Source organism: Moschus berezovskii, chromosome 12 (assembly GCF_049115385.1).
Source record: "Moschus berezovskii isolate FMDL1 chromosome 12, NW_MosBer_1.0, whole genome shotgun sequence".
Lineage (NCBI taxonomy): Eukaryota > Metazoa > Chordata > Mammalia > Artiodactyla > Moschidae > Moschus > Moschus berezovskii.
The window spans coordinates 24,844,233-24,859,304 of NC_142471.1; the positions used below are offsets into that span (position 1 = coordinate 24,844,233).

Here is a 15,072-nt window from a genome sequence, read left to right on the forward strand (position 1 = left end):
GCACCTGGAGATTCCAGAAAGATTCCAAAACATATTCCTAGGCCTTGCCCCTCATAGTTTCTGACTGAGTAGGTTTGGGGTGAGGTCCAATAGTTTGCATTTGTAACAAGCAACTGGGTGATGCTGGACTACCAAAGGAATGGGATGGTGTTGGGAAAATATTTTTTTAGTCACTCTCTGATTTTCTTCCCCAGTCATTACTATTAATAGTTAATATTTGTGTTAGATATTAGTTATTATCCCATTTTACTGATGAGAAAACTGAGGCACACGGAGGGTAATGAACTTACCTAATCTTACCATGAAGGTAACTGCTCTCTCCAGAGCGACCTTCTTAACCACACATTTCTCACCATGGATGATGTCACCATGGATGTTGCCTAGTGTACTGTCCGTGCCTTGATGTAAAGACTTCATAATTCCTTGAATTTAAACTGGAAGATAAGAATCAAAAGCAGAACAGTCTACTTTGGATTCCCAATTTTCCTGCTTTCTTTCCACGTCTCATTTTAAGACAGGACTTGCCTGAGGCCACACAGCTAATCATTTCTCTTTAAGTGAAGTGAAAGTCACTCAGTCGTGTCTTTGCGACCCCATGGACTACACAGTCCATGGAATTCTCCAGGCCAGAATACTGGAGTGGGTAGCCTTTCCCTTCACCAGGGGATCTTCCCAACCCAGGGGTCGAACCCAGGTCTCCCGCATTGCAGGCAGATTCTTTACCAGCGGTAAATAACCTTCATGCAGGCTTTTTTTCTTTCCTTTCCTTCTGTTTTTTCTGCAAAAAGCTTTACTGTTTCCATATGGTCCAAGGCTTGGGAGAGAGCTCCAGAGTGCTTAAAAAGCTACTTAGTGGCGCAGAGAGGGGCATCAGGCAGAAGCGCTGTCACCAGAGGGGCTCTTCAAAGGCCTCTGGGCTTTGGAGGCTACTAGTCATGCTGGAGGTGAGCCTTTGGAAGAGATACTCGCCCTGCCCCGCCTGGGAACCAGCCAGCCTGTGAAGGTTGGTCAGGTAGCTGCCCATTTTCTTGACGAGTTTCACCTTGTCTAGGAGGCCGGGGGCCAAGAAGTCACAGAGGTGGGAGTCTGCGCGGACAGACCATCAGAATGGCGGCTTTCACAGTCCTGGGTTTTACCCCACTCCTGCAAGTGGCTACTGCCGCGGGTTTTGCGTTTTCAAGAGAAGCTCACGCTCGTGCTTCTCCTCAGCCAATTTCCAGAAAACAGTGTCCCAAGTTCTCCAGAGCCATATCCTCCGTGTGGTGGAAATGCAAGCCCAGAGCGAGATGGGTGTAGGAGGCCCGCAGATCCCTGTTGACCAGGAGGCTGAAGACAACCTCCACCGCAGTGGGAGAATTCTGAGCCATCTGGGAGTTCACGGTTGATCGGTAATAAGGAGTTAAGCTCAAAATAATGGTGTTAGCATGTCCTGGCGGCTGAGGATAGCCGGATCACTGAGTCCAAAGCTTTCGAGTGGAGAAAGGTTGGAGGAGGTCGAGGCTTGGAGGGTCCCTCGGTCTGTTCTGTCCACACTCTGTTGAGGCCAGAGCCGTCGACTCCGAACCCACGGCTCCCCCTGCCGGTCCCTCACCCACTCCCCTCCAGCCGGCTGAGGCCAAGGTGAAAGAGGAGAAGGGCGGTCTGCGAGAGCCCGTTCTGGGCTCCCAGTCAGGCAGGGCGAGTCGCAGCCGCTGAGGAACTGTTTAAGAGGAGCCTAGAGAGAACAATGGAGAAGGAAATGGCAACCCACTCCAGTGTTCTTGCCTGGAGAATCCCAGGGACGGGGGAGCCTGGTGGGCTTCCGTCTATGGGGTCGCACAGAGTCGGACACGACTGAAGTGTCTTAGCAGCAGCAGAGCGAACAAACCGGAACAGGCCCCCATGAGGCCCTTCTCCCGCCAGCAGGCACTCAACGCGCGGCAGCGGCAGCAGGGGGCGCTCCAAGCGGCCTGCTCGGCTGGAGGCGGAAACCGGAGACAGCCCTGGCGAGGGGACTGCCTCTCACAGACCTGTTGGGAGCCCAGATGAAGGGCTTCTGGGGCCAGGGGAACCCGAAAAAATAACCAGTGGCACGGAAGGGAGAACTCTAATCTCTTGTATGCAGGTAGAGCCGTCAAGATGTTAACCATTGTATCTGTAACCCATTTAAGCTATGTGGTCCTCAACACGTGGCACTTTAGTATTGCCTGGAGCTGTGAAAACCCAGAGCCCTGGGGATTGACATAGAGGCCAATTAAATCAGAACCTCTGGGTTTGAGACCCAGACATCCGGGGGTGCACATTCCCAAGGCAGATTGCAAGACTGAGAAAAATGATTTCACACACAAAAAATTTAAAAATCTGTTTTCCATTCTATTGTGGTTTTTAGGATATTAAAAAAGTTACAAATTCCTCCAGAAAAATGGAGTTAGTTGTGAGATTTAAATACGATACATGAGAAAATGACTTGGAAACTGGTAAACATAAGAGTTATTATTATCGTTGTTATTTTACCTGTTTTAGAACCCCCCCGATAGTCTAGTGAGCTGGAAAGTATTTGTATACTTTAATATACTCTGAAAACAAGTCACCATTGTCTTCAGAGATGGGATGCTATCAAGAATGGCATTGAATTCGAATGTAAAATATATAATTGAGGTGTTTGAGGCTGTGCATATAGATACATTCAGTTCAGTTCAGTCGCTCAGTCGTGTCCAACTCTCCGCGACCCCATGAATCACAGCACGCCAGGCCTCCCTGTCCATCACCAACTCCTGGAGTTCACTCAAACTCATGTCCACAGAGTCGGTGATGCCATACAGCCATCTCATTCTCTGTCGTCCCCTTCTCCTCCCACCCCCAACCTTTCCTAGCATCAGAGTCTTTTCCAGTGAGTCAACTCGTCGCATGAGGTGGCCAAAGTATTGCAGTTTCAGCTTTAGCATCAGTCCTTCCAATGAACACCCAGGATTGATCTCTAGAATGGACTGGTTGGATCTCCTTGCAGTACAAGGGACTCTCAAGAGTCTTCTCCAACACCACAGTTCAAAAGCATCAATTCTTCGGCACTCAGCTTTCTTCACAGTCCAACTCTCACATCCATACATGACCACCGGAAAAACCATAGCCTTGACTAGACAGACCTTTGTTGGCAAAGTAATGTCTCTGCTTTTTAGTATATTATCAAGGTTGGTCATAACTTTCTTCCAAGGAGTAAGCATCTTTTAATTTCATGGCTGCAATCAGCATCTGCAGTGATAGATACATTAATACATACTTAATTGCAATCTCTCCTTTCCTATCTCTGCCCTTTTACTTAAATGAACAGTAAGAAAGGAAGAGTTATTAGAAAAAAATGACGGAGAAGGAACATTCTCCTCTGCCTTTCCTGTCCTCACTAATCTTTGACTTCCTCTTCTGGACTACACACTCCCTGTTTCCACACTCTCCTGGCCCCCACCAGAGCCCTGGACAGGCCAACTCTGAACCTGGTCCTGAGCCAAGAGTCTATGTTCTATAAAAGGGAGATTCTTAATTCCAGCCTCAGGGAGAAAAAACTGGATCAGAGAATTCAAGTCATTTGCCCTAAATCTCACAATAGGTTAGAACAAGAGAAAGATCTAATTCTCCTTCAACCTAACCTAGATTCCACTGTGAAAACATTTACTCTTGGCTGCTAATTAATACAAAAGTCATCAAAGCAAAAACATTGAAAGACTTGAGAGCTGAGGCGGGAGGAGAAAGGGTGAGAATGACCTGCCTGATACAAAATGTTCTCCACCATGAGGGTAAGATGACACAGAAGGCTGAGAATAATACTAAACACACAGCCACACTGATGCGTATCACAAAACCTGAAATTGAAGGGAATTGAAGCCTTTCTTGTGAGACATTTCATCATTTTCTCAGTAATTGCATCAGTTTTATAATTTCTTCCATCACTGAGTCCCCAGTAGTCCTGGCATCTCCTTGTCTGTGATATGGAGGTGGTAGGTAATGGTGTTTGCCTTCAGGAAATTAAAGACCCCTCTCAATAACTGCATTAGTCATCCACACTTGCTGCTGTGATTGATCTTGTAACCACAATCAGATCTGGGCACGGAAAGGATATGAAAATTCATAAGCAGGAAAGCAACCTTATCTTCCCCTGATCCAGCTCTCTCTTTACGAGAAATATCTGCAAAGTCTTTTTTCACGTTTCTAATTTGTTCATCAAAGGGCATGTTTTTGACAGGCTGGTATATATCCATGGGAGACTAGGAACTATTGGGGATCATAGGAAATTGTGAAATTCTGCCCAAGTTTTCAAGATTTGCTCTGTTGAGTTGCCCTTTACTTAAAAGAGCAAAAATGTTTTAGAATTGTATTTCAACATTTCAGGACACCCAGAAGCCGTAACACTGAAAAGAATATCCTGAGCCCATCCTGTATCTGTGGAAGATACTAGAAGAAAAGTATACTCTGATTTTATTTTTGCTTTTTATCTTGGGCAATCCCTGGTATGGCAGGGCGTCAGAGACGGCTGGTAAATTGTTCCATAAGCTTCAAACTGAGGTACTCAACAAAGTCTATCCTAGAGTGGAAAAGACTAAACACAAGAATCCCAATGAACATGAACTGTTTTCTGGGTTTTACAATTCAGTGGCCCTAAGATCTGCAGATCTGCAACTTACCAAATTGCATCTGTTGTTTGCTGAACTATATGGTAATCTAATTATGTGTGTGTGAAAATCACTAAGTCATGTCTTTGCAACCCCATGGACTGTAGCCTACCAGGCTCCTCTGTCCATGGAATTCTCCAGGGCAGAATACTGGAGTGGGTAGCTGTTCCGTTCTCCAGGGGACCTTCCCAGCCCAGCATCTCCCATATTGCAGGTAGATTCTTTACCATCTGAGCGACCAGGAAAGCCCAATCTAATTCTAAATGTACATATACACTCTTTGATCCATTCTAATAAGAAGTATTTATCTTACAGTATGCTTTTGAACTGTGGTGCTGGAGAAGACTCTTGAGAGTCCCTTGGACTGCAAGGAGATCCAACCAGTCCATTCTAAAGGAGACCAATCCTGGGTGTTCATTGGAAGGACTGATGCTAAAGCTGAAACTCCAATACTTTGGCCACCTCATGCGACGAGGGATGCTGGGAGTGATTGGGGGCGGGAGGAGAAGGGGACGACAGAGAATGAGATGGCTGGATGGCATCACCGACTCGATGGACATGAGTTTGAGTGAACTCCGGGAGTTGGTGATGGACAGGGAGGCCTGGCGTGCTGTGATTCATGGGGTCGCAAAGAGTTGGACACGACTGAGCGACTGAACTGAACTGAACTGATATTTCACATATAAGAAACTGTATGTAAAGCTGTTCACTGCATTGCTCTTTGTGTTTCAAGGGAAAATTGAAATAACCTGGAAAGGCTCAAGTAGAGCAAATTAAATAAATTATGGTTCACATAATGGAAACCATGTAGCAGATTAAGAAAAAGGGGGGGTAGAATTTACACACTAAACATGGAAAAATCTCCAAGACATAGAAACTGAATAAATGAAAGGTATGCCACAGGATAGTGTTCCCATTTGAGTAGAGAAAAGAACAGAAATACATGTATGTGTGTAATGCTCAGGATATCTGGAAAGATATACAAGAAACAGCGCTTTTGAGATGGAGACTTGGAGGAAAGGTAATGAGGAGGGAAAGAGGCCACAATTCTGTTAGCTGATTATCACCAGGTTTAATATGTTAGAATAGTAATAGTACGCTTAGTGCTTACTACGTGCCAGGCATGTACTAATCACATGACATACCTAAACTAATACAGCACACCCCTTTTTAACTACAAGATATTCTGATATCTGTCTTACTTCACTAAATTATCTACTGTGCTAAGTGTGTTAAGTTGTTTCAGTCACGTCTGACTCTGCAAACTCATGGACGGTAGCCTTCCAGGTTCCTCTGTCCAAGGGATTCTCTAGGCAAGAATACTGGAGTGGGTTGCCATTTCCTTTTCCAGGGGATTTTCCTGACCCAAGGATCAAACCCATGTCTCTCACATCTCCTGTTGGCAGTCGGGTTCTTTATCACTAGCACCACCTTAAGCATTTTTATATCCTACACAAAGTGAAAGTTGTTCAGTTGTATCTGACTCTTTGTGACTCCTCTCCAGGTCAGAATACTGGAATGGGTAACCTATCCCTTCTCCAGCAGATCTTCCCAACCCAGGAATCGAACCAAGGTCTCCTGCATTGCAGGTGAATTCTTTATCAACTGAGCTATCAGGGAAGCCCCAGTGGCTAGTACAATTATTTATCACATAATAATTTTCTCAAGAAATATGTACCTCATTCATTCACTCATTCAACATCAAATATAAGAGAAACTAATTATCTATACCATTTAGAGCTGACTTAAGAGCTTAATCACTTTTATGTGAATTATCTTTTCATAATCATTTTTTGCTATGCCATGAATTCAAGCCATAATCCAGTAATAAGTGGCTTTGAAAACGTGCTGTTACACATACATACAGTTGTAATTGTGCTGGACACACTGGGGAATTCAAACAAATTACTGAGGAAAGTTGTCCAGTTTTCTTCTTACTTTTTATTCAAAGAGAAACACTCTTTCTTTTGATTGTATTATCAAAGTATAGTCACCTCCCTTTTTAAGTCTTGAGTTCAGGAGAGTTCTTAACTGTTTTAATGTGAAAGATCTACTAAGTTAGATGGAATCAAGTAAATAAACTGCTTAGCGCAAGGCTGACTTATCCGAAATCCCTATTCAAGTGGCACTATTTCTTCAGAGGTTATTTCTTATTTAGAAGCTTCAAACATCATGGGAGAGGAAAGTAAACAAGAGCTAATGCTCAGTCTTATCAACAGCTGGGAAATATGTCTGTGACAAAAGCAGAGCAGACCGGGGGAGTGAGAATGTTTTTCCCCTCCACAAGTCATTAAAAGTCATCAGTGGTATGAATCAGACAGTCTAGGTGAAAAGAGAGGAAAAAATTAAAACCCTGATTCTTTAGATTCAAAAATTCAGTTATTCAATCTGGTATTTATTCGAGTGCCTACTTGGGCCAGGCAGGCATTATGACAGGCAACTATAGTCCAAAAGCTCATTTTATTAATTTAACATGCAACCTCTTTTGAATTTACTTTCTGTTTTTGAAATAAACTCTATAGATATTAAAACAATGCCAAATCACATTTTACTGAAGTGGTAAAATGTTGATAGAAATCATTATTTAAGTGGCTGGCCTTGATTTTTGGATTTGACAAAACAACAAAACTTCAAATAATATTAAGGGAACCAATACAGGGTTGTATTTGTTTTAAAAAAAAAAAAAGCTTTCATCTATGTTAGGTACTGAATTATGTTCCCTTAAAATTCATTTATTGAAGTAACAATTCCCAGTAGCTCAGAATGTAAATTTACTTGGAGATGAGCTCTTTAAAGGGATGAAGTTAAAGCATGTTTTTAGGCATCCTTTCGAATGTGGGGTCCTAATCAAATATGACTGATGCTTATAAGAAGAAAGGCCTTTGTGAGGATAAAGCAGCCATCTGCTAGACAAGGAGAGAGGCCTCAAAAGAAACCAAATATGTATACACCTTGATCTTGGACTTGAACCTCCAGAACCCTGAGAAATATTGTTTAAGCCACTCAGTCTGTGGTATTTTCTTATGGCATCCCAACAAACCAATACAATCTACTAGGACACTATTTCATAAAAGGAAAGCACATTTTAAATCACAAAGGTAGGAAGGACATAATTTCTGAATTACTTTGCTTTAAGAAAAACTTCCTTTATTTTTATTTTTTTCACTTTGCTATAGAACAGTGAAAATTCTGTTTTGAACAAAGAACTCCTGCTCTAAAATCATTTCTCTTCTTAATTTTTCATTCACCTATTTCCACACTAAAAAGTAACCATCAACTACACACAAGATAAGCCTAGTAATTCCAACCTAAAAAGGACATATTACCTCACAGGTCCATTTTCATAGTTAGAATATAGTTTATAAATGTATCATCTGCTGTATAATAAAAGAAATCTTATAAAAACATTTTCTCGAATAATGTTTTCAATTTATAATTATTAAAATTGAAGTAGAAATACTTATTCAAATTATTTTCAAAATACAACTGAATTATAAATTCATTATGGGGACTTGCCTGGTGGTTCAGTGATTAAGAATCAGCCTTACAATGCAGGGGAGGCAGGTTTGATCCCTGGTCAGGGAACTAAGATCCCACATGCCTCAGAGCAACGAAGCCCAAGCACCACAACAAGAGAGCCCGTCTGCTGCAATTAGAGAATCTGAGTGCTGCAACAAAAGATCTCTCATGATGCAACTAAGGCCCAATGTGTGTGCGAGATCAGTCACTTCAGTTGTGTCCAACTCTGCAACCCCATGGACTGTAGCCTGCCAGGTTCCTCTGCCCATGGAATTCTCCAGCCAAGAATACTGGAGTGAGTTGCCATTCCCTTCTCCAAGGGATAAGGCCTGATCCAGCCAAACAAATAAATTTTTTAAATAAAAAATTCATTATGAACTTTGGAAAGATTATTTATTTCATTCAATTTACACAAGTAATTTCACATTTCAAGTTCAGAGTCACAAAACATTTCTTGTATATCCAGCACTAATAAAGATCATAGTACATCAATGAAATATTTAACTACAGGGATCGATTCTTAATAGATCTCTATAAATAACATTAACAGGAAAATACACATAATACAATCTACTCTGGATCTAAGGGCCTTAATTTACTTCAATATCGAAAGAAACCAGTCTGAAAATTTTCTCATTTAAAAAACACATTGAGAGAATGGGTTCAAGGATGGAGGAATGATTTGGTACTCAGCAGTTCACAAATATGACATTTTTAAGATCTGAAGAAAGACTGCAAGTTGGCAGCACAAGAAATGATCTCTCTTCTCTCTTTCTTTTCCTCTCTCCTCTATGGAACAGGGATATTTCATATTTCATAGTTTCTGAATTTCCTCAGGAGTTCTGAAGGAGCATCCCCAGACCAGCGGAAACGAAGGTGCCAACAGTTCACATCTGCAAAACCTGTAGAAGAGAGAAGGGCATATTTTAAAATCAAAGGTGGGAAAAGTCAAGCTTATCATAGCAAAACAGCTTGTTCATAAGATTTCATAGCAATAAATGAAATGTAAGAGTAAGTCTTTGGTGTCAGTTTTTAGTATCTTACATAAATGGATAAGCAGACTTTTGAATCCTTATGAACAGGAATTGGTTTATATGAATAAGAGGACTTCACATGTTTAAATGCTGAAGAATAAAAGGATATTTATAGATGCTTCCAGTGGTAGGGATTTTGACAATTCATCTGCAAAGAAATTGGAAACTACTTTCAAACAGCTGCCAAAAGTAAAAGGTCAATGGAAAGAATCCCTGGAAATACAAATAATTTATTCTACAATAGTAAGATTTTTTTATTCTAATAAACAACTTTGTTGAAAACTAGAAAAAAGGTCATGTTCATTCTCTACTAGAGGAAGGGTAAATTGGCAAAACTCTTCTAGCAGGTAATTTGGCAATATTTATCAAACTCATTAAAATGTATAAACCTTTAAACCAATAATTCTACTTCTAGAAATTTATCTTAATGAAATAATCATGATGTGCCCAAGGGTTTAACTATAAGGATGTTTATTGTGATACCAGTTATAAATGTTTCAAAGAAACAATCTAAATCTTCAGTAACAGAAAATTGGTTAAAAGGCTTTGATATAGTCATTAACAATTTTTAATATTATCATTATAGAAAAATGCTCATAATATATTGCTAAGTAACTAGTAGTTAGGAAATAATATAGACAGCATGATCTCATTCATAAATTCATTATTTACATGGGTATTTATATAAAAGCTTTTTTAAGTCTACAAGGAATTACCCCTAAATGTTGATAGTAGCTATTCCTGAAGAGTTGGAATACATATGATTTTCATTCTTTATACTCTTTTTCTGTTCATCTGTATTTTATTATTTTTCTACAATGAACAAGTATGCTTTGTATTATTTTTATGTTTAAAATATTGCCAATAAAAAACAGGTTACAGAATAATATATAAAATACAGAATAATAAATAATATATACCTCACTGATATTTAAACTATTATCTAAATATCTAGCAGGAAAAATATACACAGAGTAGTTGACAGTGATTATCCCAGGAAAATTGGATCTGCACTTTCTTTAGAATTATCAGAGGAAAAAATCTGAAGAATTTCCATTTGGGGGAAAAGGCAAAAAGAAAATTATTTCTGACAACCTGTAATTGAAACACACATACAAAATATGTACAGTGATATCCTTTTCATTTTGGGTATACTAACATATCTTAAAAATATACCAAAATAGCAATAATAAATATTTCCCTAAGTGGTAAGGCTACAAGTTATTGTATTTTGTTCCTTTTGCTTGACCATATTTTCCTCACGTTTCTACACTAAATATGTGTTATTTGGGGGGTTTAAAAAAGATGTTTTCACATTTGAGTTACCCTAGAAACAGACCCCAGACAAGAATTTGAATGCAAGTGACTAATCCGGGAGGTGATCCCAAGGGACCCTGGTAGGGAAGTAGGGAAAGGAGCCAAGTCTATAAAAGGTACTTTTCAGGAAGTTACTACTCTGGACAACTAGGGTTTGATCCCCTGGGGAGCCCTGGGAGACAATATTAAAAAAAAAAACTCAAGAGTTGTTCCACTTGAGGGGTGAAGGTGTTGGAGAACTTACCCTCCCACTCATATTCATTATCTGATGGCTACATCCACAGGGTGTTTACTCCCTGACACTTAACTGTCCACTCACTTGCTGCCAAACCAGATTCACTGCCAGTGAAAGCCCTCTGGTGGGAGCCGTATGGTTGGCAATGCCTGGGAAGGCAGATGCCCAGAGGATATGTTGGCACATCAACAGCATCTGCTATGTTTGATTTTTTTTTTTTTACTCCAGGATGTTATGCAATACTATTTGATTCTAGAACTGTATTTATCACATTTATTGCACATTTGTTGCATATTTAAATGAAAATAAAGTAAAAGTTAGATTGTCTCGCATGTGGGTTTTCAGATGCTGTGCTCCTTTTTTTCCTGGTTGCAATGAAGAGCCTGAAATGATGGGGGCTATTTTTGATGGATGTTTATCACAGAAGAGGCATCAAAAGGCAAACTTCAAAGTAAATACCAAGCATTGCTTGAGGAAATCAACAAAAATGCTGTAAAGTTATGTGGGAAGCCACTTGGGGCTTGGTAAAGCTGACATGAATAATATTTCTTAAATGCTGACATTATAAAAATTTTCATTGCAGTCGAAATTATAAATAAGCATGCAACTGTACTTTGGCATATGAAAACCCAACTTTAAGGCACTACTCAGAACAGCCAATAATCTCTTAAATAACGTTAAGAAAATACTGGCATATGCAGCCTTCAGCAAAATTTCCTAATTCTTATTCTTCAGTAGTAGCTTTCAGAACAGTGATCCTCTCCCCCTTCACTTCCTTCCTCAACCACGGCATAATATACTTCATGATGTGAGGGTATCAAAACTGGCATCACAACTTGCTCAGAGTCAATTACAATATATCTACCCTATGGAATATTTATCAGTTGTTAAAACCAATGAGTTCATTCTAAATATAAGGGTCTAAGGGGAAACCCCATAGTAATAAAAGCTAACACTAAAAAAGCACTGGCCATGTACCAGGTCTAAATTGTTTACATACGTTATTTACTTCTCAAAAAGACCTTATAAGGTAGACACTAATATTTAAACCATATAGAGAGATAAGAAGATGTAAATACAGAGAAGTTAATTTGCTTGCCCAAGGTCACACAACTCAGCAGCGGAAAAAGCCAGACTCTGGTTACAGAGCCTGTACTCCTAGTTACTGTATAAGAGAGAGGAATGTGCACCGTATAACCCTCACAAACGAACATATGCTTATGCACGCCTTTGTTAACAGAGAGAACCAGTGTAGAAGGAGACACACCTGGGCATCTGCACTGTTTACTTCAGGAAGTAGAAGCAGAGACGGATGAGACACTAGGGTAGGCACTAAGTTATTGTCTATGTATGATTCTTTGAATTTTTTAATTTTTTGGCTGCACTGCTCGAGATGTGGTACCTTAATTCCCGGACCAGGGATCAGACCTGAGCCCCCTGCCCCTTGGAAGTGGGGAGTCTTAACCACTGACCACCAGGGATGTCCTGATTCTTTGAATTTTCAATGATAAGCTCATATTACTTTGAGGCTTTTAAATAACTTTTTTAAAAGAAAGAGACAATTTTATAGAATCTATGAAAGGGATTTAAGTGTGGCTTCAGTGTGAGGCTCTGACATTATCAACCCCCTCAATTCTGGTGAACTCAGAATAGGCCTGAATCTGAAACAAAAAGTCACAGGGAGGGCCTAGAGGTTCAGGAAGCACAGATCTGAACATTCCAAGGATAAATGGGAAGGCAGTCACGTGTTCGCCTGCATATGCAAACTGTGGTGGGTGGGTGGGTGTTTATATGTGTATGCTTCCCTGAAACACTTCTTGGGGTGTTTATATGTGTATGTTTCCCTGAAACACTTCTTGGGACATCTGGCCTTCTGCTTTGATCCATTTGTTATGTTATAACCATTGCCAGTTATGAGGCTGATGCAATCAACTGCAGGCTCTAGGAAAGGATCTCTTGGAAAACCAGCAGAGGCACCTGAATGAAGCACCAAGAATCTTTATTCCTAACAAGAAATTAGCATGTAAAAATTCTCACCAAAGAGAGTTTAGAAGTGACTATTTCTAGAAAGATTATAGTTCACCACAACCTATCTAATTACCTTCTTTTTTATAAGAAGATTTTGAGGACATTCAGGAAACTTCTACTTAAAGGCTAGGGACTTCTCTGGCAGTCCAGTGACTAAGACTTTGCCTTCTGATGCAGGGGGTGTGGGTTCCGTCCTTGGTGGGGGAGCTAAGATCCCACATGGCCAAAAATCCAAAGCAAAAAACAGAAGCAATATTATACCTAAAGGATAAATTCTACTGGGGTGTTGAGGGTAGTTAGAGTGTGGATACATAACACAATTGTACAAGATTAACAAAGTGGGACAGCCAGATAGACAAAGAAATGATAGCCATAGCTAACAATTGCCCAGGGCCTGCTATAGGCAAATCACTGTCCTAAGCATTTTGCATGGATCACCTCATTTACTCCTCTTGGTAACTCTGTAAGAATGTACCACTTAGGTCTCTATTTTGTAGATGAGTGAAGGAGTTAAATAACTTTTACTTCACTTCAGTCGCTCATGAACTGCAGCATGCCAGGCCTCCCTGTCCATCACCAACTCCTGGAGTCCACCCAAACCCATGTCCATTGAGTCGGTATGCCAACCAACCATCTCATCCTCTGTCATCCCCCTCTCCTCCTGCCCTCAATCCTTCCCAGCATCAGGGTCTTTTCCAATAAGTCAGCTCTTCATATCAGGTGGCCAAAGTACTGGCGTTTCAGCTTCAACATCAGACCTTCCAATGAGCCCCCAGGACTGATCTCCTTTAGAATGGACTGGTTGGATCTCCTTGCAGTCCAAGGGACTCTCAAGAGTCTTCTGCAACACCACAGTTCAAAAGCATCAATTCTTCAGCGATCAGCTTTCTTTATAGTCCAACTCTCACATCCATACATGACTACTGGAAAAACCATAGCCTTGACTAGAAGGACCTTTGTTGACAAAGTAATGTTTCTGTTTTTTAATATGCTGTCTAGGTTGGTCATAACTTTCCTTCTAAGGAATAAGCATCTTTTAATTTCATGGCTGCAATCACCATCTGAAGTGATTTTGGAGCCCAGAAAAATAAAGTCAGACACTGTTTCCACTGTTTCCCCATCTATTTCCCATGAAGTGATGGGACCAGATACCATGATTTTGGTTTTCTGAATGTTGAGCTTTAAGCCAACTTTTTCACTCTCCTCTTTCACTTTCATCAAGAGGCTCTTTAGTTCTTCTTAACTTTCTGCCATAAGGGTGGTGTCATCTGCATATCTGAGGTTATTGATATTTCTCCCAGCAATCTTGATTCCAAGTAATATAAATAATAAATGGTGGAGCTAGAATGTGAGCTGACACGGTCTCCTTCGGTGTCTATTGCCAAGGACTTTGGGCCTCTGGATGCATGCATGGCTCTGGGCCTTTGGACCACCACCTGGCACCCAACTTGGCCCTTGCTGCTTGATCTCTTTCATGTGCATCTGGATTTTTAGGGGCTTCCCTCATGGCTCAGACAGTAAAGAATCTGCCTGCAATGCAGGAGACCTGGGTTCAGTGCCTGGGTTGGGAAGATCCCCTGGAGGAGGGCATGGCAACCCACTCCAGTATTCTTGCCTGGAGAATCCCCTGGACAGAGGAGCCTACAGGGCTACAGTCCGTAAGGTCACAAAAAGTTGGACAACAACTGAAGCAAATTAGCACAGAAGGTAAAACCAGGTGGGTTAGCTTAGGAGCCAAGAGTTTAACCTCTGTAATACCCTGCTTCAGTGGACCTATACATGGGTCAGATGTCTACAGAGCTACCTACAGATAATGTATCTTCTGAGGATAGTGCAGTGCCTTAGAATGCAGACTCTGCAGTAAAGCTGTCTCATCTCAGACCCCTTCCCTGCCACATACAAGCTGGATAACCTTGAGAAAATTATTCAGCCTCCCAAGGCTTCAGTTTTCTCATCTGTAAAATGAAAATAATACTTGTAGTGAGGATTAAATAAATTAGCTCATGTAAAATCAATATTAAGATAACAGATTTTAAGTAATATATGTAAAGAACTGCACACAGTAAATACCCAACACAGGGATTTCCCTGGTGGTCCACTGGTTAAGACTTTGCCTTCCCATGCAGGGGGTGTGGTTTCAGTCCCTGGTTGGGGAGCTAAGATCCCACATGCCTCAAGGCCACAAAATCAAAACATAAAACAGAAGCAATATTGTAAAAAATTCAATAAAGACTTTAAAAATGGTCCCACATCAAAATATCCAAAAATATGTTTAAAAATAAATAAATATATACATATA

At 40.7% G+C, this 15,072-nt stretch overlaps 1 protein-coding gene and 1 pseudogene across 1 annotated transcript in view; both read right to left on the reverse strand.

Annotated features, from left to right (window-relative positions):
• Positions 1–886: 886 nt before the first annotated feature.
• Positions 887–1,373, reverse strand: LOC148775944 (ferritin light chain pseudogene; annotated as a pseudogene).
• Positions 1,374–8,530: 7,157 nt separating this feature from the next.
• The window catches only part of DNAJC12 (DnaJ heat shock protein family (Hsp40) member C12), a 46,797-nt gene continuing 40,255 nt past the window's right edge, over positions 8,531–15,072 (reverse strand). Inside the window, exon 6 of the mRNA XM_055425628.2 lies at positions 8,531–9,061. Coding sequence (XP_055281603.2) covers positions 8,967–9,061 — 95 coding nt within the window. The 3' untranslated portion in view covers positions 8,531–8,966. The remainder of the gene's footprint in view (positions 9,062–15,072) is intronic.